This window comes from Aedes aegypti, chromosome 2, assembly GCF_002204515.2.
Source record: "Aedes aegypti strain LVP_AGWG chromosome 2, AaegL5.0 Primary Assembly, whole genome shotgun sequence".
NCBI classification, from domain to species: domain Eukaryota; kingdom Metazoa; phylum Arthropoda; class Insecta; order Diptera; family Culicidae; genus Aedes; species Aedes aegypti.
Window position 1 is genome coordinate 421,932,861 of NC_035108.1, and position 27,365 is coordinate 421,960,225.

General features: G+C 37.9%; 1 protein-coding gene across 8 annotated transcripts in view; it reads left to right on the forward strand.

Annotated features, from left to right (window-relative positions):
• LOC5568929 overlaps window positions 1–27,365 on the forward strand; it is a 440,477-nt gene that overhangs the window by 293,959 nt on the left and 119,153 nt on the right. For 3 of the 8 annotated variants that reach the window (XM_021847491.1, XM_021847496.1, XM_021847492.1), the window contains exon 2: window positions 2,791–3,560. The exons of the other annotated variants lie outside the window; for them this stretch is intronic. In XM_021847491.1, coding sequence (XP_021703183.1) covers window positions 3,495–3,560 — 66 coding nt within the window. In that variant the 5' untranslated portion in view covers window positions 2,791–3,494. The remainder of the gene's footprint in view (window positions 1–2,790; window positions 3,561–27,365) is intronic. 8 annotated transcript variants of the gene reach the window in all.

Below are 27,365 nucleotides of genomic sequence, written 5' to 3' on the forward strand. Positions count from 1 at the left end.
GAGATTCAGCTTAAAAGATTTAGATTCAGAGCTTCAAATTCAGAGATTCAGATTCAGTTCAAAGATTCATATTCAGATTCAGAGATTCAGATTCAGAGATTCAGATTTAGAGATTCAGATTCAGAGATTCAGATTCATAGATTTAGACTCAGAGATTCAGATTTAGAGATTCAGATTCAAAGATTCAGATTCAGAGATTCAGATTTAGAGATTCAGATTCAGAGATTCAGATTCAGAGATTCAGATTCAAAGATTTAGACTCAAAGATTCAGATTTAGAGATTCAGATTCAAAGATTCAGATTCAGAGATTCAGATTTAGAGATTCAGATTCAGAGATTCAGATTTAGAAATTCAGAGATTTAGATTCAGAGATTCAGATTTAGAGTTTCAGATTTAGAGATTCAAATTCAGAGATTCAGATCTAGAGATTCAGATTCAGAGATTCAGATTTAGAGTTTCAGATTTAGCGATTCAGATTCAGAGATTAAGATCCAGAGATTCAGATTCAGAGATTCAGATCCAGAGATTCAGATTCAGAGATTCAGATTCAAAGATGCAAATTCAGAGAACCAGATTCTGGGATTCAGATTCTGAGATTCAGATTCAGAGATTCAGTGATTCAGATTTAGAGATTCAAATTCAGAGATTCAGATTCAAAGATTAAAATTCAGATTCAGAGATTCAGATTCAAGATTCAGATTCAGAGATTTAAAATAAGAGATTCAGATTCAGAGATCAAGATTCAGAGAATCAGATTCAGATTCAAAGACTCATATTCGGAGATTCAGATTCAAATATTTGGATTCTGAGATACAGATTCAGAGATCCAGATTCAGATATTCAGATTCAGATATTCAGATTCAGATATTCAGATTCAGATATTCAGATTCAGATATTCAGATTCAGATATTCAGATTCAGATATTCAGATTCAGATATTCAGATTCAGATATTCATATTCATTTATTAAGATTCAGAGATTCAGATTCGGAGATTAAGATGCGGAGATTCAGATTCAGATTTAGAGATTCATATTCGGAGATTCAGATTCAGAGAATCAGATTCAGGAATTCAGATTCAGATTCAAAAACTCATATTCAGAGATTCAGATTCAAAGATTTAGATTCATAGATTTAGTCTCAGAAATTCAGATTCAGAGATTTAGATTTTAGATTCAGAGATCAAGATTCAGAGATTCAAATTCAAAGATTCAGGTTCGGGAATTCAAAACCAGAGATTCAGATTCAGAGATTTAGACTCAAATATTCAGATTCAGATATTCAAAATCAGAGATTTAGATTCACAGATCAAGATTCAGAGATTCAGTGATTCAAATTCAGAGATTAAAAATCAGATATTCAGATTCAGAGATCAATATTCAGAGATTCAGATTCAGATTCAAAGACTCATATTCGGAGATTCATATTCAAAGATCTAAACAGATTCAGATTCACAGATTCAGTTCCAGAAATTCAGATTCAGTGATTCAGATTCAGAGATTGAGATTCAGAGATTCAAAATCAGAGATTCTGAGTCAGAGATAAAGATTTAGATAATCAGATTCAAATTCAAAGACTCATATTCTGAGATTCAGATTCAAATATTTAGATTCAGAGATTCAGCTTAAAAGATTTAGATTCAGAGATTCAGATTCAGAGATTCAAGTTCAGAGATTCAGATTCAGAGATTCAAATTCAGAGATTCAGATTCAGAGATCCAAAACCAGAGATTCAGATTAAGAGATCGTGGTTTAGATAATCAGATTCAGATTCAAAGTTTTAGATTCAGAGATTCAAATTCAGAGTTTCAAATTCAGGGATTCAGATTCAGTTCAAAGATTCAAATTCAGATTTAGAGATTCCAAATCAGAGATTCAGATTCAGAGATCAAGATTCAGCGAATAAGATTCAGATTCAAAGAATCATACTTCAGATTTAGATTCAGAGATTCAAAGAATCAGATTCAGATTCAAAGATTCTTGAAAGATTTCTTGTAAGATTCATTGCGAATTCTTGAAAGCTTTACAGTTAAATCTTAACAAGAATCTGATTTACAGATATACTACAAAAATATTCGATAAGTTTATGCGTCATGATCACTTCTTGAATATATTTTGGAGTGTATCTAAACATCATATTCTTGCCAAAGATCTTACCAAAAATCCTTCAAGATGTTGTTTAACAATTCGCAATGAACCTCACAGGAAATCTGCCGTAAATTCGTTAAAAAAATTTCCAAAAGTTACTTGATTTAAAAAACGAATCGGAAAGCATTTTTGATGGAATCGTCATGTTATTTTGTTTTTTATTCTGAGTTCTAAAGATAATCTTTGAAAAAAAAAATCTGATTTTCATTCCAAAGCAGATCTGGTTCTCCCTCTGGCTACGTCCATGATCATCTACACCATACAGCTATCGAAGTTCAAAACCCGATGTTAGAACAATTTGTCGCTGAATCGGGGATTTTCACGTATCATTGTATTTTGTACTGGTATTGTCACACAAAATAGACAAATTAACACTCCTTAATTTCATTATCGACGGAATATTTCTTCAACCCGCGATCCAAGCTTTAACTGTTGACTCTCCCTGTCAAGCTCTTGTCTGTAAAACTCTTGTAATCAACGAAAACGTGACTGAGATTAGTTGGAGTGACCACTCATTCGGCACATTGTGGGCGTATATTTTTCACAAGCGTACAAACGACATCATCGCCACCAAAAACAGAATCGGCCACGCCTCAAGAGACAGATCTCATTAGTTATCAATATGTTATTTTTTTCGTTTCCAGCTGAAACTAACGACATCTCATTTTCGATCGTCAAACAATCGCCGATTTCTGTTGCGAAACTTCCAAAGCTGGGATGACGTTGAAGTGTATCCATGTGTTGTACTAGAGGGTGGTGTGAATTGGTTGGCTGTTGACTGATTTGAATATATGCAAATTCTAAGTCGCGGCCGTGGCCATCAGTTAGAATCACCGAAGAGTCACATTCAGTAAGTGAGCGGGTGAGCAAACATCGAGCTAAGTTGTTGTGTACACACACGGAAAACAACAAACACACATCGAAAAAAGTTTGTTTGTGCAATCAAGTGTGAAGGAGGAAAATATTTCCTCACGAGAAGAAAAAACTGAAGAAAATCCGCGAGGCTCAAGTTGATGACATAATCGGACGCGAAGTTTGTGTCGCTTTGGGAAGATTCTCGGCTATCAAGAAGTCATAAAAAGGAAAACTGGTTATCTCTGTTTTTTTTTTCGAGGCAATAAAGCCATCATGGAAAGTGCAAGTGTAAAATCAATGATCGAAATGATGCAACACAAGTGGGAAAAAGTTGCCGCACCAGAAGTGGTAGATAATTGATAAGTGGAGGCAAAAAACCGGCTTTGGCGAAAAAAGGATACCTCCCAATCTGCGGGTTCCAGTTTCAGTTTCAGTGTTTTGGGGAGTTGGATCCGTGAATGTGATACACGAGTAGACGAGAGAGTGAGCGAAAATGTTTGCCCCGAGGAATTCATCGCCGCTGCACATCTACAACAGCGACGAGGTTGCGGCGTATCAGGTTTGTGTTGATGGGTGTTTTGATCGGTTGTAATCATGTTTGATTGATTTCGAGAATATAAAAATGCAAATTAATTTGGTTGCATATACGAGTTTATTGATATGATATTCGTAAACAATGCTAAGGATGTGTCAGTCACAACATGAGGCTTGAGGATGAGATTTTGGATATGTTGTTAATTAACATAATCTTTACCTGTACGATCTCGCATTCTACATTCTACGCAGTGCATTCTGTGCTTTTTTACCTTTGGTAGTTTTGTATTAATATCGATATAGTAATTTTGTGGCTGTGATTTCAATACTGTGATTGCAAACGATTTAATCTAGTTTAATGGATAACGACAATGACCATTTTTCTATATACGAAATGATTCAGCTGAAGTGACGCTACTTCAGGAAACCTACTGTCGTATGAGGAACTTTTATCTAGGTCAATGGTGTTCAAGCTGGAGCATACTACGGACCAAATCAGGATTTTTAATGTGTGCTGCTGGACGCATAAATATTTCAAAGTAGTTGTTTTTTACCGATTTTAAGCATATTGATATTATGTTTACTGCATAACAGATAGTTTTTGATTCTCAGTGAAATACCAGCAAAATAATGAATTTGTTGGCGTGATCAAAAGGCTGTCCCGAACCAAATTCTGGTGATTTTCAGAGGAATATTTAGCATCCTTAGCTAGATTTTACACGCTCAGTTGAGCTCGGCTAATTTTCATTTTGTTGCCGAGATCCGCACTGAGCGATTAGCAACTGAATTTTAACTGATATGTCAACAAAAAATTCAGTTTGCTTACAGCAGCACCTTTGGGTGCCGCTGACATCAAACGTCACTTTTGCTGAGATGTCAGTTAATGAACTTAAACCGAGATTTGCACAGCTGAGATCGGCATTCTGAATTAAGTGTGTAGCAGAATTTAGACATTTTTAGCGGGCCTCTAATCAATCCAAACGAGGTGCTGGATTTTTTTTACGAGGTTATAAAAACTTTTTGCGGATTGAGATCACAGTGGCAGTTTAGAGATTCCCAGCGGATTGCTAACTTACTTGTGAACATTTCTATTGTAATCTTGAGCATTTTAAGCAGTGGTCTGGTGGAATTTTTCAAATTCCTAGAGCTGAGAACTTCTAAAACTTGAAGTAGTATCCCAGCAATCTTTTGAATTTCTAAGAGCCTCTAAAATTTTCTAAATGTATTTTTAGCGTAATATTTTCAACGACTATGGATATTTTTAGTGAGATCTTGGTGAAATAAAACTAGATCTCAAGGATCACTAGCGAAATCCTAAACTTCCAAGTCTTTCAGTCTTGAGAATTCTAAGCTCTAAAAAAACTTGCTTGGAAATTCTTTACTGAGTACTGCAAATTTTAAGCAGACATTTGAGAATTGCCATCGAAATAATGTTGATTATCTGCGGACTGTACGGATCCATAGCAAGATCGTGATAATTCTTAGTAATATTCTTGAGCTTACTGATTTTTCAACATAATTTTTAGGATTCAAGGAATAATTCTCAGCAGAATTGGGAGCTTCTCAGCCGTCTTCTGAAATTCTTAGCAGGATCAAGTGGTCCTCAACACAATTCTTAGAATGCCCTATAGAATTTTAACGCTTCTCAGAAGAATTTCAAAAATCACCTTATATTTATATCTGCTTACATTATTACATACATCAGTAAGCGGAATTTTGAGTAAATTCTGCGTATTCCAAATGGACATATTAAACGTCTGAGAATTATTATCTTGCAATTTTGAGCATTTTCAGCGAACTTTTTCAGAATCAAAAATTTTCTAAAAAAAAATCTGAGGATTCCTATCAAGATCCTTTGATTTTCAAATCACTTACTCGAAGATTTCTTACGGAGTCTGAAGTATTCTAGACGGAATCAGTAGAGTCTAACAAAACCATTTTAGGAAAACGTACTATGTACAAGTATTTGGAATATTTACATTATTTGCCGTAATATTGAAACTTATCTATTTGTTTAAACGTTTGACACACACGTAGCAACGGAAAAACAATATTTTTTGAGTTCTTTATTATATTTTACAAGACCTACGTATCATCTAGTCTGGTGTGTCACCGATCAAGTGAAATCATGATAATTATGAGCGAAATCTTCATTGGGAAATCTAGGAAATTTCAGTGAAAATTTGAGGATTCCTCGCGGACTTCTACAAATTTTCAATAGAATCCCATCGATGTTTATGGATTATCTACGAGTTTCAAAACTCCTGGACTCCTGAAATACTTCTAGGCTTTTCTGCTTATATTGCATGTTTGGTCTAATTTATCAAACCCATCATCATAACTACAGCTTGTTTCCAGCGTTAAGATATGAAACTACATTCAACTCTCCAAACAAAACCAGTTCAATTGCGATCCAAGGGACCATCGAAGTAGTCATGAACACCAGTTTTCATTCTAACTGGTTCTCTAACTAGATATCGAGATGTAGAATATCGAGTAAGGGAGAGGATTGGCTGTAGTACAATTACGAATCTTGCGGGACTCATGCAGCCTTTAGATCACAGTTCGAACACCACTGATCTAGGTAACCACGTGGACTCAGTTTTTGCTAAATTCAGCAAACATGAACATGCTGACGGGGTTGGTGGTCTGATGGCTACCGCTTCTGCTTCATAAGCAAAAGGTCATGGATTCAATCCCAGGCCCGTCCCTTTCCTCGTACTTTGTAGTTGTATATCTCTCACATGGTTCTATCTTCCATTCTAAATCTATCACACTCAAACTATTCGTTCATAGCAAACGCTAGAACCAGAGACGGACAAGAAACCGTTTCTCTAACGCTTCCATTCTTCCACGCACATGTGTTTCCTTACGCCTGATTCATAGGCAGTCTGCTAACCACAAAAGCAAACCTCTCTGCCATGCCTTTCCCCCAATCCATACACTCCCGCATGAACTAGCGTAAATGCAGTCGGACTCCACGGTCTACAGTGAGCTAGTATAAGTGCAACATCATTTCCTCCCCCTTCCCCACTTTGGTCTGCATTCTGACGTGGCAGGCACCATTGTCGCCTAAAAATATAGAAGATCACCAGCACTTATACACTGAGGATGCCTGTTAGTTCCAAGCAGTCATTCGGTTGGTTCGGTTAGCATCCACGGGCGGCCAATCAAGCTCAAGCTCATGAGTCTGAGTTAGGACTAAACGGAAAATATTGCAGTCAATTATTATGTTCTACAATCACCTTCAAATGCATTCATGAAGCAGATATGAATATATCCATCCACATCATTTTTTTCCAGGGATTCACCAAAGAATCTAAGAGGGATCCACCATATTTTTTTAAAAGTATTCCCCTAGCATTTTAATTAAAAATTTTCTACCTGCAATCATTCAAGATTTTTTTTTAATCTTCCTGAAAATCATAGGAATCTTGAAAAAAAAACCTTTGTGAAATGTTTGTAAAAGTTGGGATTTAATAATAAATCTATCCACAATTTCCTTTAGCACTAATGAAAACCAATTAGAGATATTCCTAAAAAGTTAAAAAAAAAGAAATTCAGTTGGGTCAATGTCATATATATGGATTTCAAATTGAATTATCAGAAAAAACGGAAAACTTTTTGGGAAACTTTGTTGTTACTATCGCAATAGAAAATTTTGAACTATTTTAGAATAAGAACCATATAATAAGTACCGAAACTTTGTATTTGACGAACGAAACCTACGTTTTGCGCTTCGTTTCTGGCTTCATAAAATATTTGTTTTATTTCGTAGACGTTTATCCTCTCGAAGTCAGGCAATTTATCGTGCAATGTTCTATTGAGCAAAAATCTTATAAAAGCATTCTAATGATATCAGTGATCGAATTCGACGATGGACTACTGGAGCAATCCCTTAAGGAATTCTTAGACAATATTTTGAAAGACTTCGGAGCCCAAGGGAAAACTAGTAGAGCAATTCCAAAAGCGATTAAAATGTTCTAATGGAGTCTCTAAAGGAGTCTCTTGAAGCTCAATTGGAACTTGTCGTTGAGAATCTTAAAATGTCCAAAAATTCTTACTGGGCCACGATCAAATGTTTAGAATTATCCCGAGAGGTGTTATTTGTGTGATCTTCATAAGAATTGCAATAAAAATATCTCAATCTTGGGGAAATTCTTAGATATTTTTTTACAAATGGCTGGACAAAATGCCGAAAGACGAAACGTCACGTTGAATCTCGAATCGTCGAAAGCTGCATTTGTGACTGAATGTTTGACAAATTTTGTATTTTAAAGTTGTAATGCATTATTTGTTTTGAAGACAATCATTCTTCATGCAACGTTTTGATATTTGACATATGTATTATGTTTTGACCAGTGTTGTTAACAATCACGGTAGTCGACACATTTTCGGTGACATTTGACAGCTTTTGCCTTCCGCATTCACAATACGAGCGGTGAAACGAACGCACAAAAGAAAAATGCCAAATGAACGCAGTTGATCATGATAACGTTGCCAAAAGAAGGTACGGTTTTGTTTATTTCTTGCTGCTTCCATTGTATGTGTGTTATATTTACTCGAAATAACAAGCAAAATTAGACTATTTTTGTTGTATATGATCGAACATTCCTGAAAGATGTGCAAAATTTATGATTTATGCAAATGTCATCGTGTCAGACGATATTCATTTTACAGTTTTTGTGTTTCTTGATAGAATAGAATAGAAAATACTTTATTTGAGTGATCCTTTAATGTGTTTCTTGATGTTCTTTCTCGTTCTAAGTTGAACCAGTTGCTCTTTTCGTCGTCGTCCTCGCTACCTTTCCACACAACGTATGGCTCCATATCCAATCAAACATTGGCTCGTGACTTGTGTGAGAGGTGACAGTAGCGGATGAGTGTAGAAAAATCAATTGATTGCAGATCATAGAAGTCGAATAAACGTCGCGAGAAATGTGTTTACTGCACTGTTCGGAGGATGATTGTGCGATATTAATATTAATTATTACTATCATCTTTATTATCGACAGCCATAGGCTGGTTCATTTCCTTTAAATATGAATTGAAAAGACAGCACTTAATCCTGAGGGACCGTGGAACTAGAAAGAAGAAAACATACAATAGAATAGCAATTGCATTCATTGAAAGCTGCTCCACTATGTATATAAGATACTGCTTACTGATGTAAAGATTTGATGTTTAGCGTGACGGATAATAAATATATGTTGTGCCTGTTAAATGGTATTATGGTTTGGAAGACTTCACAAGAGATTCTCCCTTCTTTTCAGCATAAGCTGTTCTTCAAAGTTTTGTTGCTTCTTATGGACTAATTCATTGAATATTCAAGAGATTTTAATATACGTTGTAATTATTGTTATACAGATGTTATACCATGAGATGATGTTTATTTATAATAAGTAAATTCCATACGATTTTCTTTCTGAATATTTCAGTTTCAATTAAATGTTTTTTTTTAATATTATTAAGTTTTACAGAGAATTATGGTTTGAAATATTTCACAAGTGGTTCTCCCTTCTTTTCATAATGAGCTGTTCTTTCAAGTTTTGTTGCTTCTTAAGGGCTAGTTGATTGGATATTTAAAAGATTATATACGATGCAAACTATTTGTGCCGTCTGTTCGATGAAGTAATTAAAGCCTCCACTCGCAAACTAAAGTTACATTTACTATAACAACTTTCAGGAGCTTTCGGACAAATAAGACAGTTGTAAAATTAAGAAGAACATCCTATATATGAAGAATGAAGATTTCTTATTTACCTTAAACCATAACAACACAATTCCCCTCAATCCATTCTCCCGAATGACCACAACTTTTTATGGATCGTGGTGTTAGGATAGAACCACCCCCATCTACCCCCCCCCCCCCTCTTCAATGAACGACCACGTGGTTTATGGACGGCACCAAAATAGATAAAGTTCAAAGTGGACCAGAAGCAATCTTCAGCAATGATGAACGAGAAAGAGCGATAAAGAAAACAAATTCTGAGCTCGGAGAAACTTTAATGAACCGCTGATTAAAAAAAAAGGGTGCATATCATATGAACCACTCAACACCCTGAAATATACAATAAGTTATGATAATTATGAGTGCCAAAACATTTTCGAGGAAATAGGCTATTTGAATATTCTACAAATTTTGTATGAGCTACAACACCTCGAGGACACCCACCCACCCCCCAGAGCGTTATGAAATTTGTAAATGGGCCCTTACAATATTGTATCAAAACCTCACAGGCAAAAATCTCGCAAAAGATGTAGAATAACAGTGTTATATTGTCTACGCTCTATGCACTACCAGAAAGCTTAAAATGAGAAGAACGAGTTTGTTACAGTACAATTATTTCAATTTATTGCTCTTAGAGATGTAAAAATAGGCACAAATCGAATATTGTCACGGCCATTCCGAGAAAATCTGGGGAATGGTACTTTCTGGCGAATGGTACATTCTGGCTAATGGTTTTCTGGTAAATGGTACATTCTGGCGAATGGTTTTCTGGCAGATGTCATTCTGGCGAATAGTTTTCTGGCGAATGGTTTTCTGGAAAATATCGCACAATCCGGAGGATCTCTATATGTTTTATGAGATTCATAGTGGGACCATGAGAACTTCTGGATCCATAAGAATTTAGAAGAACATAGATGCCTAGAATTTTCAAATATATTTTTAACGTAATCCAATTTGAATACGGACATTTTTAGTGGAATCTTTGGGATTTCTAACTGGAACTAGTGAGATCCTTAAGATTTGTAACGGAATCATGGGAATTCTAACAGGGTTTCCCAAATTTCTTTCCTTTAGAATTCCGAGCGCAAACTCATTTTTTTCAATTCCTGGCTGGTGTTGGGATACTGAGGATTTCAAGCGGGATCCAGCGAGATCTTGATTTTTCCTAGCTACACCCTTTGGCTTGCTTGCGGGTTCCTTGGGAATTCAAGAGAAAACTCTTGGTAGCCTTATATGATTATGGGCTTAATTCTCAGCAGAATTAGAAGATTCCTGCAGTTCCTGCAGATTCTTAACGCAATTCCAAGAATTTTCAGTGGAGTCTTGAGGATTTTCAGCAAGATTCTAGACACTACCCGAGATATTTCTCTATTTCAGATTTTAAGTTGAAATTCTTAGAATATTTATCGTAATCTAGAGAACTCTGAGCGGGATCATAGTGGAGGTTGGAGATTTCTTGCAGGATCCTGAAGATTCATATTGAACTCCTGAGAATTTTCTTTGATAAATTGCCAAAGGAACTTGGCGATTCCTATCAAGATCCTTCGTTTTACTAGTAGGTTTCTGTGGATTACCCGAAGAAGATTGAAGATTGGATAATATCCTGAAAAGTTTGAGTCCAGAGTGCGCTTCGTAAAGCCAAGGCAAGCCGTTTTGTTTTTCATGTTACTGGAGTGAATGTTTAGTTTCTTTTTGCTTTTTGGTTTGGAGCTTCTTGTTGGACAGTACAGGATGAAATATCAACTGGTGAGCTCGTTTTATGCTTCTGTTTCAAATAAGTCGAATATGATGGTTTACATTATAATCGAAACAGTAAGGAGGATATTACGTTTATGTTTTTTTTTTTTAAATAGTGAATATAAGGATACTGTTAGAACAAACCTATTTAAAGTTTTTCATAATGCTAAAAGTAATATGTATGTATGTGCTATACTTTTTTGTTTATTTTTTTTTTCCAAAATTATACAATACTTTTGAACGGTTTGACAGTACAAGTGTCGACTTTTTCTTCAGAGACTGATTGATGACTTTTTGGATTGATGTGGTATGATTAGCATCATGCAAAATCTTTGAATGTTTCGTCATCAAAGGTGTCGAGATATTGTACGTTCAGTCAAGTTTGTACAGATAAATAGATTACTTTTACATTTGAAGCATCGTTATTGACTTTATGTTATTTGGGCTCTATGTAACTCGTGAAAATGATACATTATTTCGGGATGATCTCTAGAGCCCTTATAATCGATCCTGTTATGTGTTCTCGTCGAAGTGCAGAGGACTCAACGGCTTCTTTCAAATTAACCTGCATTCGGACGCAGCCGGCATCGGTACTACTCAGTTCAAAGAATGAGAACTCCAATACTTGCACTCTAAATAATTTTCACATGGAATTCTAATGGAGTCTCTGATAAGTCTATATTTTTAATGAAAGGTCTCCAAAGCCTCTTTTTAAATCAGACCATCTGAGTCACTTTTTTCTTATATGAGACTCAAAGAAACCTTCATACATTATTACGCGCCTATTCCAGGTTCATCAGCATTTTCTTTTCAAATTACTCATGGAAAGGTTCAGGAATCAATATAGTTATTATTCCAGAGTCAGGGATCGCTCCAGAAATTCCTTTCGAGTTTCCTCCTAGTCCAACGCTATTATTTCCAGTAATTTCCACAAGGTTTACTCAGAATGTTTATTCCAGAGACTAGTCAAGGATTTCATTCGAATATTTTTACAAATTCCACCGATTCTTCCCGTTGTTCTTTGAAGAAAATTCACACACCTTTGTAAAAATTGTTTAGAGATTTTTTGGTTATTTTTCCAGGCATATGCTTTCATTTATACGCCTTTTTTCATTCTTGATGATGTTCCAAAAAGGAATGTCTGGAACATGTGTTGTAATTTATGTAGTTTTTCTGAGGGAAATTCCAGGTTAAATTCTATCTAAAACGGTCAAAGGTATCAAGAATAAAGTTTTTGGATGAATTTCTTAGTAAGTCCTAGAAAAACTAAACAAATTCTGTAAGGGAACTTTGAAATAATTGGTGAGGGGAACCTTTGGGCACACACCTATTTCTGATGAAATTCCTAAAGAAAATCATGAAAAAATACTTTGAGGAATACAGTGATAATTGTCGTAATGCCACTAGGATTTGCAGAAAAAGTCATGGAACTCAATTAAGAGAAATGACTAGTCAGATTCTTTTAGGCATCAATCTTTTATCTCCTGGTGACAGCTATGTTTCTTCCCATTTTTTTTTTGTTTCTATTTGTTCTCTTTCCGTTTCCTGTTTGGTCTCATGTTTCAGGTAAGAGGTTTCCAATGTAAGAACTTAGAAACTTAGACGGTGCCAACCCTGTATTTGCGATAAATTCAAATACAAGTTTGCTTTAGAAATTCTTATTTAATTAAAAATAATGGTCTTTGAAGACACAACAGCCCACAGTAATTAGTATTTGTCGATGCCAACCACCTAAATGTCATCCAATTTTGGATATATGTTGATTTTCATACATAACTGTTTTCAGTGCGTCGAATCTGCTGTGTGTATTCGCTACCAATTTCTGCGAGGTGCCCGGTCATTGTTCGGTAATGTTTCATATGACGCGACGCAACCCACGCCTCTCGTGTCAGACCAATAAGGAAAGCCCTCCAGCTGAGTGCGGTAATCACGATACTGACACACACACACATGGCCAGGTTTTCTTTTGGACAAACCAGATTCTTCACCTCTTGGAGCTGCTGCTGGCCATGGTTGGTGAACCCTTATTATGATCCGACGGCAAAAGGTCTCCTCGAGTTGGCCATTTACCAACAGATCTTTGCTGAGTAGGGTGGGTGCACTAATGGTGGCAATGTAGACATAAAAGGAGATTCATTGTGCTGTTGCACAAAACTTAAACCTTGTAACTAATATCAACAAGCCATGCACCTAAAATCTTATTTTTGTTCATACTGTTGACATTCTTCTTCTAATTCTTTTTGGCATTACGTCCTCACTTGGACAGAGCCTGCTTCTCAGCTGTTCTTATAAGCACTTTCACAGTTATTAACTGAGAGTTTCCTTTGCCATTTTCGCATTCGTATATCGTGTGGCAGGTAGATGATACTCTATGCCCAGGAAAGTCAAGGAAATTTCCATTAAGAAAAGATCCTGGACCGACCGGAAATCGAACCCAGACACCTTCAGCATGGCTTTGCTTTGTAGCCGTGGACTCTAATCACTCGGCTAAGGAAGGCCCACGGTCGACATATTGCATCCAAAATCGGTACACCTACCCTAGTGAACGAGACTGTCAAGTATCTGTATCGTGTAAGTCGCTGAATGAGATTATGCGAAGGGGTTTGACACACACACTCACACACTCGAGATGGGCTTTGAGGGATTTTGAAGGCACACGTGAGTGGAACGAAATCGGATCACCTCAGATAGATAACTAACCCTGGAAGCGTAAAAAGTGTGAAAGTTGAGCGTGATATGACTTTACGTGCTGGTTGTTACGAGATCGCTTTGAATGGGATAATCTCGGTGTAAGGCTGAAAAGTTGACTATCGGAGGTGATGAGATTTATTAGTTTGATTATGAGGAGTTAATTGCGAAATGAGAAAAAAAGGTAATTGACTATATGATGATTTTACATTTTATGACACACCGAATCACAATCACAATATCTTTTTTTTTTTATTTCTTCAATTTGTTTACTAGTTTTATTTTAAACATTTCATTCATTGCAACTATACATACCAGAAAGCATCAGGATCCAGTATTCTGATTTACCATTTTTGCAAGTATTAAGAAAAATAAACAAACTTGTTTTGCAATGAGTACAGATGGCGAGAGTCTATAAGCTGAGAGATCTTTGCCATCCGCAAACACAAATTTTTGACATCCCTGAGGTAGCTCAAGTTAGTCAGATGTGAAAATATTGTACAATATGCGGCTTTGATTGACTCCTGCACCTATAAAAAGTATGTTATGCTTGGAACTCTGATAACACTGCGGAACAATTTGATGCTTCAAGAACCATAATAACTTAATTTAGGATTGCAGAACCCATTACCGTTTTCGAAAATATCATAACACAGTTTTTGAGATTTTTTCTGATCAAGAATCATTATTTGTCGATTTCAGTCAACTTGCATGCAAGTTTACCAACTTGTATAGCTTTTTTTTATTTGCTCAATTCATTTCAGAATTAAAACTTTATGTATTGAAGCATTTTTCTAAACAAAGTCCATAATTCTTTCGAAGTTCAATAATTATTCAATATATGCGATTAGGAAGGAAATCTTAATTACCCTAACGGATTTTATGATCTCCTGCCTTAATCCACCATATTCGGAAATGCTGACCACGATCCTGAACTTTGTCACAGTTCCATTGCTTTTCTGAAACATTTTGTGGGGAATAATGTAAAAAGTGACCAAGTCATAAGCTATGCTATTGAATTAGTTGATTTCCAAATCGAAAACCATTTCAAATGATGCTAAAGACTAACGAGCCACTCTGAATAAAGTTAAACATAAATGCTTAATCTGCATTCACTTTCGGAAGCACCACATGCCCAAGCACCAGCTGATCAGCTATGAAACGGAAAGTGAAGGCTTTCCCTTCCCCCGTTTCGATCGGTATGGAAATCACTATAATTGAACCGTTTTATGCCCATTAACACGAGGCATAACTCACAAAATACTAGCAGCTATGGCTCCGAAAGACGCTTGAAGATGATGACGACGATGCTGATGACCGCCGAAGGCTCCTCCTCCTCCAGCATACCGTCTGCCTGTTTCACTGCCGGTGGGCATTCCGTCCGTAAACTTCCAATTATGAAGACGGAGGTTCGAAGGTACCTACTTCTGCCCACCAGCAAACCAACCATCTAGTTTGCACAGAAGCCTCCGCAGCAAGTCGATCATAAAAAAAAACTCATTTCGAAAGTATTTGAAACGTGAGCACAATTAAACTGGCAGCGTTCCTTCCTTCGGCGCCGATCCGCTCTTTGGAACTTCGGATATACGGATGATGACTTCCATCCGAGTGAACCTTAAATATTTCGATCGGATCGAGAAGGTTGCCCGCATGTGTAAGGTATCTGCGCTTTCAATGAGCTGGCAAACGATGAAGTTTGGGCTGTAAGCAAGCGACCTCATAAGTTCATTCACGAGTTTCACGTAAAAACGATCATTTTATACCTTTGGAGTTGTTGTTGGAGATGGGATTCGGTTGCGTCCGAATGCAGGTCAATTTGGGGATGGGAGGGAAATGTTGACGTGTTACTTACTTCGTGAAAGCCGAGGAGTCCTCTGCACTTCAACAAGGAAACACTGGGAGTTTGGATATGGGGAAGGATTCGTGTAGGTGGACGATAAAAACATAATTTGTAATTAATTCGTGAGCGGCAAAGAAACCAGAGTTGCTAAATATCAGTCATATCAGCTGATGGCTGATGGACTAAAACTATCAATATCACCTGCGAGCTATCAATATCACTTTGATTTGACAACCAACAGCTGTGATGCGACATCGCACTCTAGATCATAATCACTGCAGAATGAGTGATCAGGAGGTAATTATCCGAGCTATTAATATTTTTCAGTGACCAACACATAGTTTCAATCAATCTGTTGCATCTTCAAATATATCGTAATGATAAATTGCCATTTTATTTGTTTAATTTAAGGCTAAACTTAACCCATCAGTGATATCCATAGTCAATCACCATCAATGCACTGGTGATGGAATAACCAGCAAGATGCTGATGGGATACAAAATGATCCGAATTGTATCGCAGTCGGCCTGTCAAAATCGGCAAATTTTAGGCGTTGATAGTGACAGCGAGCAACTCTGAAAGAAACTCCCAGTTTGGAAAAAATCTGAAGTTTCGACTGGGTCCCTGGAAAATTTTGTCAGGCTAGTTTTAACACGGGATATAAGAATTTCGTTCAGTTCCTTCAGGAATTCCCTAAAATAGATTCTCTTCATAAATAAAAAGTTTTCCGGAGTATTGCCTTGTGCCAAGATCCCAATAGAGATTTCTCCAGGATTTTTATCTTTCTGAAGTACTTAGACCAATATTTATTCAAAGACCCTTAAGCATTTTTCAAAGAGTTCACTTAATGGTTTATCAAAATTATCAACAGATTCCTTCAAATATTTCTTCTTGAATTGCTTCATGAGTTATATTCCGAACTCCTCTTGGAAATGTATTAAAGATACCGTCAAGGTTTTTTCAGGAATGAATTGATGAATTTTAAAAAAAATATTTTCATAATTTCATCTTATTTTTATCTTGAGATAGTCTCAAGATATATTTTTAGATATTGTTACTGACTATGGGTCTCGGCTATAAATTTTCTATGATTTCCTTCAACGTTTTTTTCCTGAGCATTTGAAAATTTTTGTTTTGCGGATATTTCAGGATCTTGACCACTTAGAAAGATAGCGTCATCGGCAATATTGTGCAGTATCTCAAGGGCTATCATTATTTTAAACAATCTCCAATTCTAATAGCCTTTGAGCTACTAAACAACTCTGATTGGGCTGCTGAGATATTTGCAAAACAAATGTTTCATGCTCATTGGAGTCACCTGGTGGCAAAATTTAGAATCAAATAGCTCGATCAATGTTTGTCCTTGGCTTATTAAACAACTTTACCGAAGACGCCATCTTTCTAAGTGGTCAGGCTCCTGAGATATCTGATGATCTGGCAAAATCTCAACTTACTTACTTATTTGGCTTTACATCAATTATCTTGATAAAGCCTCGCCAACAATATTTCGCCAATTCCCTCGGTTCATGGCCGCTTCTCTCCATCCTCGCCTGTGACCCACGCTCTCCAGGTCCTGATGTACCTGATCAATCCACCTAGCTCGCTGCGCCCCACGCCTTCTTGTTCCGACCGGATTCGTGGTGAACACCATCTTTACAGGGTTGTTGTCCGGCATTCTTGCAACATGCCCTGCCCAGCGTATCCTTCCAGCTTTAGCTACCTTCACGATACTGGGTTCGCCGTAGAGTTGAGCGAGCTCGTGGTTCATCCTTCGCCGCCACACGCCGTTCTCCTGCACGCCGCCGAAGATCGTCCTTAGCACTCGGCGTTCGAAAACCCCAAGAGCTTGCAAGTCCTCCTCGAGCATAGTCCACGCCTCATGCCCATAGAGGACTACCGGTCTTATGAGCGTTTTGTACATCGTGCATTTGGTGCGGGGGTGAATCTTTCTTGACCGCAGTTTCTTCTGGAGCCCATAGTAGGCACGACTTCCGCTGATGATGCGCCTTCGTATTTCCCGACTAACATTGTTGTCAGCCGTCAACAAGGATCCGAGGTAGACGAACTCGTCCACCACCTCGAAGGTATCCCCGTCTATCGTAACACTGCTTCCTAGGCGGGTCCTGTCGCGCTCAGTTCCGCCAACCAGCATGTACTTTGTTTTCGACGCATTCACCATTAGCCCGACTCTTGTTGATTCGCGTTTCAGGCGGGTGAACAAATCTGCCACCGTTTCAAATTTTCTCCCAATAATATCCATGTCGTCCGCGAAGCAAACAAATTGTCCGGATCTCGTGAAAATCGTACCTCGACTGTTAAGTCCGGCTCTCCGCATGACACCTTCAAGCGCAATATTGAACAACAGGCACGAAAGTCCATCGCCCTGTCGTAGTCCCCGCCGAGACTCGAACGAACTGGAGTGTTCGCCCGAGATCTTCACGCAGTTTTGCACACCGTCCATCGTTGCTCTGATCAATCTTGTGAGCTTCCCGGGAAAGCTGTTCTCGTCCATGATTTTCCATAGCTCTATGCGGTCGATACTATCGTATGCCGCCTTGAAATCGATGAACAAATGGTGCGTAGGGACCTGGTACTCACGGCATTTCTGGAGGATTTGCCGCACGGAAAAGATCTGGTCCGTTGTCGAGCGGCCGTCGATGAAACCTGCCTGATAACTTCCCACGAACTCGTTTGCTATAGGTGATAGACGACGGAAGAGAATCTGGGATAGCACTTTATAGGCGGCGTTTAGGATGGTGATTGCACGATAATTTTCACACTCCAGTTTGTCGCCCTTTTTGTAGATAGGGCATATAACGCCTTGCTTCCACTCCTCCGGTAGCTGTTCCGTTTCCCAGATTCTGACTATCAGCCGATGCAGACAAGCGGCCAACCTGTCCGGGCCCATCTTGATGAGTTCGGCTCCGATACCATCCTTGCCAGCGGCTTTGTTGTTCTTGAGCTGTTGAATGGCATCCTTAACTTCCCCCATCGTGGGAGCTGGTTGATTTCCGCTATCCGCTGTGCTGACGTAGCCATCGCCTTCGCTGTCCTGACCTTCTGTGCCTGTGTTCTCTGCGCCATTCAGGTGTTCATCGTAGTGCTGCTTCCACCTTTCGATCACCTCGCGTCCGTCCGTCAAGATGCTCCCATCCTTATCCCGGCACATCTCAGCTCGCGGCACGAAGCCTTTGCGGGATGTGTTGAGCTTCTGATAGAACTTCCGCGTTTCTTGAGAACGGTACAGCAACTCCATCTCTTGGCACTCCACCTCTTCCAGGCGGCGCTTTTTGTCCCGGAATAGGCGGGTTTGCTGTTTCCGCTTCAGTCTGTATCGTTCCACGTTTTGCCGCGTACCATGCTGCAGCATTGCAGCCCGCGCTGCATTCTTCTCCTCTAAAACCTCTTGGCACTCCTCGTCGAACCAATCGTTTCTTGAGCTCCGTTCCACATATCCGACAACGCTTTCGGCAGCGTCGTTAATGGCTGCTTTGACTGTCCTCCAGCAGTCCTCAAGAGGGGCCCTATCGAGCTCGCCCTCATCCGGCAACGCTGCCTCAAGATGCTGCGCGTACGCATTGGCGACATCCGGTTGTTTCAGCCGCTCGAGATTGTACCGGGGCCGGCGTCGGTACCGTACATTGTTGATGACGGATAGTTTTGGGCGCAGTTTCACCATCACCAGGTAGTGGTCGGAGTCAATGTTGGCGCCACGATAGGTTCTGACGTCGGTTATGTCGGAGAAGTGCCGTCCATCGATCAAAACGTGGTCGATTTGCGATTCTGTCTGCTGAGGTGATCTCCAGGTGTACCGATACGGGAGGCTGTGCTGGAAATAGGTGCTACGAATGGTCATGTTCTTGGAGGCGGCAAAATCTATCAGTCGTAGGCCGTTCTCGTTCGTCAGCCGGTGGGCGCTGAACTTTCCAATCGTCGGTCTGAACTCCTCCTCCTGGCCAACCTGAGCATTCAAATCTCCTATGATGATCTTGACGTCGTGGCTTGGGCAGCGGTCGTACTCGCGTTCGAGCTGCGCGTAAAATGCGTCCTTGTCATCATCAGTGCTTCCGGAGTGTGGGCTATGCACGTTGATTATGCTGAAGTTAAAGAATCGGCCTTTGATTCTTAACTTGCACATTCGTTCATTGATCGGCCACCACCCGATCACGCGCCTTTGCATATCACCCATCACTATAAAAGCTGTTCCCAGCTCGCGTGTGTTGCCGCAGCTCTGGTAGATGGTATGATTACCTCTAAACGTTCGCACCAATGCTCCTGTCCAGCATACCTCCTGCAGCGCTACGATGTCGAAACCGCGGGTCTTCAGTACATCGGAGAGTATGCGAGTACTTCCAATGAAGTTGAGAGATTTGCAGTTCCACGTACCGAGTTTCCAATCGCTAGTCCATTTTCGTCGCTGTGGTCTTTGCCGATTGTTCCGGTCCGTATTCTCTCGTTGACGTTCCTGTGCTGATGTGTTTTTACGGCTGGCTCGCAGGGCCTGACACCAATCCCCTAGATTTCCGGAGGACCATTCCCCCTAAATGTTCGGAGGGCCATAGTGCGCAGTTTAGCTTAGAGTCCTTCTCTGGCACTCGGACGATGATCAGCCGCCCCTGACATGGGGAACAGACGCTGTTGTGAGCCGCTCCTAACGTGGAGTACAGACGCTCCAGGTTTGCAAAAGCAAACCCCCCCTTCCCTGTCAGCATACGACCAAAGTTCCCACCGGGGGTTGGTTACCCGATCTTCCCCAAGGTTACTCGTACCCCGGCCAGTACCACGAGGAGGTAGGGATAGGAGTTGCTGGGCAAGAGGCTAAGGACCGCACAAAGGGGTCTATTTTATTCCTGCAGGTACGCGAGGTACCAATGGTACGCCATGCCCAGCCATTTACCGCGCCAAATCTCAAATTACTCACAAATAACGAGCCCTTGAGCTACTGAACAACTTTGCCGAAGACGCCATCTTTATAAGTGGTCAAGTTCCTGAAACATCTGAAAAACAAAAGTTTCATGCACACTAGCGCTGCCACATTGATGTATACAAGTTTTATTTCTCAGTGCAGACGAAAGAACAACTTTATTTACGTTCTCAATGATATGCGGTCGTTGAGGGAATTTCGCAAAATTTCGTGAATTATAGAAGTTTTACGACGTGTGCTTGGAATGAACTCCTTCAGTGAAAATAAGTGCCTGGGTAAGGAAGTCACACAGGGAGGTGGGAAGAAATTTGAATCGTGATGTGAAGTTGTTAGAACGATCGCCAATCAGATTTTACTCTGTACGTATTCGTCCATGCGATTTCGGTGGAAAAAATGCAAAGCGAACTGAAGTTATTTATCGAAATACAGTAGATTTATTGTATTACATGTATGATGATTACGCTTGGGCAATCATTCTATGTTGCAGGTTTGCTTGAATATCCGCCGTAGTGGAACATTTTAAGTTTGATACGACGAATAATAGCGCTTACGACGAAGTAGATTGATACCCTATTATCAATGTTTTTTCAGGAATAAATTCAAGATTTCTCAAAAATATTGTCTACTTTTCATTTTACTTTTATCTTGACATAGTCTTAAGATATTTCTTTAGATGTTGCTAATGATCATGGAATTCTGCCATACATTTTCTATGAATTCCATCATCTATTGAAAAAGTTTTCTTTCCTTCTTCTTCTCTTGAAATTATTAATGAAATGCATCGCAAGCATTTAAAAAAAACCTTTAGAATTATCTTCTCTTAGAAATACTACAGAATTTTTTTTCGTAGCTCTTCGGAGGTTTTGTCAAAGATTTTTTCTAAGAATAAGAAAAATTTCAAACTTTTCTTTTTGGGATTATCCATTGCACAGTGGTTCGAATCGACAATTTAGACAATTTAGAAGTGTTTTTCAGTTCTCGTCGATTTTAGAAGTTTGTTGTCGTTCAGAGAAGTTATTCGTAATTGAGGTTTGCATCTTGTAAGAAAAAAATTGAATTGGGTGGTCCTTATTTAAGTTTAAGTTTTTACTCAATCTGTTTTGTTTGTCCAAGACATTTTTCATCTAACTCTTCATTTGGGCTAAGTAAATTGATTCTTAAAGTTTTAACTTAGGGTGGACCCGAAAAATCAGTTATTTTGGTCTAATTTTTTTGTTTTAGATTTTATGTTGATGTGGTCCTCAGAAGAATTGTAGAGGAAGTAATGATACACATTTTTTCTGCACATTGCAAGTTTATAATTCTTGTGATTTTGAAGTCATAAGCAAATTTAAGTGAAAAACTATGAAATCTTTACATGCCTATAACTCATGGAGCTGGTTCGATTTTTTTTTTTTTTTAGCGGCTTTCGAGAATAATATATTATTGCAAATGGGAAAGTTGTAGATTTAGTTAACCTACAAATTTTCTGAAGGCAGCACATTGTTATGGCCTTTCGAATGCTGCTAAAATAAAAATTTTATCGAACCAACTCTATGGGTTATAGGCATCTATAGATTTCATAGTTTTTCATTTAAATTTGCTTATAACTTAAAAATCACAAGAATTACAAACTTGCAATGTTCAGCAAAAATGTATATCATTACTTCCTCTGAGGAACACATTCACGTAAAACTGGATACAAAAAAGTTAGAATAAAAAAAAATGATTTTTCGGATCCACCCCAAGTAAAATATTCCAAAATCAATTACTTAGCTCAAATGAAGAGTTAGATCAAAAGTGTCTTCAACAAAGTTGTTCAAAATAACATTTTTTAATGATTGCAGAAGAGTGCAGTCACAAATTTTATGAAACAAAAAAGTTTGAGTCAAAATTTAAACTTAAATAATGACCACCCAATTCAACTTTTTTTTTTCATAAGATGCACAACTCAAATACGAACAACTTCTTTGAAGGCAACGAACGTCTAAACTCGACGAGAACTGAGAAAACACTTCTTTCCTGCTAAATTATCGATTCGAAACATTGTGCAATGGATAATTCCAAAAAGAAAAGTTTGAAAGTTTTCTTATTCTAAGAAAAAATCTTGTAAAAACTCTTCGGCAAGAATTTCTGGCGTATTTCTAGGAGAAATCCCTCAAAAAACTCCTGGATGAGTTTCCGTCTTTGTCAAATTTATGTAGAAATCTCAAAAGGAATTTCTTAAACTATGCTAAACAAATTGCAAGAAGAAGGAAACAAATATTACAATTTTTAAGGAGTTTCTGAGGAATCTCTTTTCAACTTTTTTCTTACAAGATTCGAAACTCAATGACGAATAACTTATCTGAAGACAACGAGCGTCTAAAATCGACGAGAACTTAGAAAACACTTCTTTTCTGCTAAATTGTCGATTCGAACCATTGTGCATTGTGACCTGTTTGTTTTATCTTTTGTGGTAAAGTTATAGTTCGAGAAATCTACAATTCGGGATCTACAAATGATATTTTGATGCTTAGAAGTAGATATAGCTCAATGATAGTAAACCCTAGAAAAGTATTCGATAAAACAAAATGTTTCAATACGTAAGAAAGAATTAATTCTGAATATTTGAAGGAGCCGCTACTTCCTGGGAAAATCACATCATTAATTTACAGTGCTGTTCTGAATAATAGCAGCGCATGTCGATTTTCATACAAAATGCTCAACTTTGACATGCTGTAGTTTTGTTCCCTTTCAAGCAATCGAGCTGAAATTTTCTCCACAGAACTACAAATATGATCAATTTTGTAATTACAAAATTTCAGTTTTTTCTGAGTCCCTGCCGATAAGTGAGACACTAGGTGAAATTTTTCGAAAAAATAGTAGTTTTTCATTTTGAAATTTTTCTTCTACAAATATTTTAAACATTTTCGGTTTAGGTGTAGGTTTGATAAGTAGGAGGAGATTGTTCCAATGGTAAGTGATATACAATTTAAAACTATAATGTCAAGCCGAAATACAATTTTTTAAAACTGCTATTTTTTCGAACAATTTCAAAATTCGAACAATTTTCTCCACAGAACTACAAATATGATCAATTTTGTAATTACAAAATTTCAGTTTTTTCTGAGTCCCTGCCGAAAAGTGAGACACTAGGTGAAATTTTTCGAAAAAATAGCAGTTTTTCATTTTGAAATTTTTCTTCTACAAATATTTTAAACATTTTCGGTTTAGGTGTAGGTTTGATAAGTAGGAGGAGATTGTTCCAATGGTAAGTGATATACAATTTAAAACTATAATGTCAAGCCGAAATTCAATTTTTTAAAACTGCTATTTTTTCGAACAATTTCAAAATTTGAACAATTTTCTCCACAGAACTACAAATATGATCAATTTTGTAATTACAAAATTTCAGTTTTTTCTGAGTCCCTGCCGAAAAGTGAGACACTAGGTGAAATTTTTCGAAAAATAGCAGTTTTTCATTTTGAAATTTTTCTTCTACAAATATTTTAAACATTTTCGGTTTAGGTGTAGGTTTGATAAGTAGGAGGAGATTGTTCCAATGGTAAGTGATATACAATTTAAAACTATAATGTCAAGCCGAAATTCAATTTTTTAAAACTGCTATTTTTTCGAACAATTTCACCTAGTATCTCACTTTCCGGCAGGGGCTTAGAAAATTTTGAAATTTTGTGTTTACAAAATTGGGCATATTTGTAGTTCTGTGGAGAAAATTTCAACTCGATTGCTTGAAAGGGAACAAAACTACAGCATGTCAAAGTTGAGCATTTTGTATGAAAATCGCAGCGCATTATTCAGAACAGCACTGTATATAGAAATCAATACGAAGTTTATTAGGTTCCTGTAGGAAATAAAAAAGTAACATTTGACTTCTGGTTAAATTCTTGTATTATTTCCCAAAAGAAAGAAGAGGGCTACAAGAGAAAAAAATACACTGAAAAAATATTTTATTTTTAATCATGAATATTTCAAAATCAAAACTTCAATTTCAAATTACACAAAAACCCCATTTTTTCAATTTTGATTCGTTTTGATGGTACTATAAGCATCTTGAAATTATTCTTAACCATAATGATTATCATGATCCAAAATAAATAAAATTGACCATTTCCATTTATTATTTGCGTTTCTCCATCAAGAAAAATGAGTTAGTACAGAGAAATATGGCCTATACTCTCAAAAACCTATTGTTCTTGATGAAGAATCGCGAATACCTAATGAAAATGGCTTATTTTATTGCTTAACCAATACATTTTTGTATTACACCTGAAATAACTCGAAAACGGCTACCTGGAGTGGTGATAATGAAAATCATTACAATATAGAATAAATTCAAGATTCGTATACAGTGAGGATTCGCTGGTTGGAACAAGACTGCCTTCCATCTAGCGAATCAGACCCGTTAGTTGGAACGACTGACAGCTGGGGAAAATGCTTCACACTAACGCATCTGAAGAGCAAATCGTCACGAAACGCACATATACATAAGCATTTGTTCTATATATGGAGACTTCAATGCGTCAATGCACACTCAGACGTCAAACTCAGTTTGACATTTGAGTGCTTTTTAGTTGGAATATTTTCCAATCAGCGAACATCCAACCATAGAGTCATTCCATGTAGCGGACCCCCAACGAGCGAATCTCCACTGTATGATTATCATCAATACGTATTTATTTTAACAAAAAAAAACCAAAACTTCGAAAATCGACCAGAAATTGTTTTCAGAAAAATATTTTTATAAAAAATGTCACTATCATGAAAGTTTGTCCCAGTTATCTGTTTCCTATCAAGATTGTATAGTAAAAATTTGAAAATTCTTTATTTTTTTATTTTTGAATATTTCATGATAAAAAATACTTAATTTTTCAGTGTATATATTTTTCTTGTAACCCAAACGGTTCACTACAACTTCTCCATAGAACATTTTTCCCTGAAACCAACAGTTTTGGATCTAGAATTTTCCCAATGAACTGCATGCAAAAACTCATAAGCCATTTTGAAAAGTTATTCTTGAGTCGAAATGATCGATCTATCTATGGAAACCATTTATTCTACCATACCGAAGACATGTGCAAAAATTCCTGCAAATCGAAGATGGTCGAGTTCTGTGACTGACCGATTTGACATGGAATTCGTCACCTGATGTTATTTCTAGAACAACCCGAGAAGAATGCTTCTTCAAATATATTGGTGAGATTCCTAAAGAAAGGGGAATATGGTGAGATACTTGAAGTCGTGCATAGCGATATTCACGAGAGATTTATCAGGCATATCTTGTGGATTAACTGAAGATATCTGAAAAAATATTTGGCTACTTTAGTGTAAATCTCATGACTTTTCCCAGCTTTGCTGACATGTTAGCCACTTTACCGCTTTTATTCGAATTGCATATGGAAAACTATTTTGTAAGGAATAGCTGTTCAGAGGGATTGAATTTTGAGAAAAATGAGAGTATCTCTCCCTTATCGCTCTCTGTAACAATCATGATCCGCAGCACATCATGAGAGTCTGTTTATCATCCTCTGCAACAGCTCTGATTAGATCGGGGAATAACTGTGCTCGAAAAAATCTAGCTAAACAAGCTCCAAACCTGAGTGACAGTATTGCTTTCGGATATTTTAGGATTGTTTATCATGTCTGTTGAATAAAACACGTACCCCCAATGGTAAAATGAGTTTTATCATCGCTCTCTCTTTCGGGCTCTTGTTCGCTGCTGTTATTTATCAAGTTTGTTACAGCATTCGAAACATTGCATTGAACTAGCTTCGAAATCCAATTAGAACAAATTTTGCAAAGCCTGGATGTCCAATCGGAAGTTAGAGATGAAAAGACATGACAATTTCCATTGACGGCCCCGCCCGGAGGAAGGAATGGATTATAATGGTATAAGCAGGCATTACAGAATTCGTTCTCTATTGATTTCGAAGCACGATCAAAGCAAGCGAAGAAAAACATAAACATCAGTATCGGTCTCAGAATTCAACCCTTGGTTTTGATACCTACTAAAAGAGAAGTCAGCGCTATAAACAACAATTTAGGAAATAAACCTTGTAGTTATTTTGATCCCCCTTGCAACGCCGATGCAGCTATTCAACATTGAAAAGTCAATTGTTGGAAATGAAATTTTTCGGAACAAATGCCTGTATGTACTTGCTTTCAATCGGGTCGGGGGTTCAACCGATGTCGCGAACTCAAATCGGTGCCACCTCATACCGGATAATGAAAAATGATTCCTCCTTCCTCAAATGGGCCCCTAAACTAATTGCAACAAACCGCTTTTTCGCAATCCGATAGATCGTCGATCGATTCTCACGACCTAAGTAATCGTCGCCACTGACTGACAGGTGATTGATAGTCACCAAACCAACCTATCTATCAGTGCGCGAGATCAGATTGATACTCGACGAATGGCAGAATGACCCATAAAGTATTTCGCCATCGCCATCGTCGACATAGTCTTTCGGAACGGTTGTCATGTTTCAATAAGAGAGCTCGTCCATATTTGGTCGGGCTGTTTGCAAACAACTGCATGTAGATGTACGTACTCTATCTAGGAGCAACTGATCGCAGATCAAGTACGGGCCCGCAGCCGCATCGAGCGATCAATCAATTAAAGTTAATTATCATAAACGTTCGGGTGCACCACAACTACGCGTGATGAGGTTTAGTTCAAATCCATAGAGAACAGCACAGCAACTGTTACTGCATGCTGTTACGAGGAGGAGTTCTGATTGCAAAACCACCTTGTCGACTGGGAGAATACAGTCCCTCTCTATCTGTATCTTGGACAATTAGACAAACATTTTGATGACTGCAATTACAATATTTTGGATGAACTCAGAGTTGGAGAATGACGTTAAGTGAATGGAATACAGACGAATGAATGACGACATGGCACTGTAACTTCTAAATAACTGTTTTATGG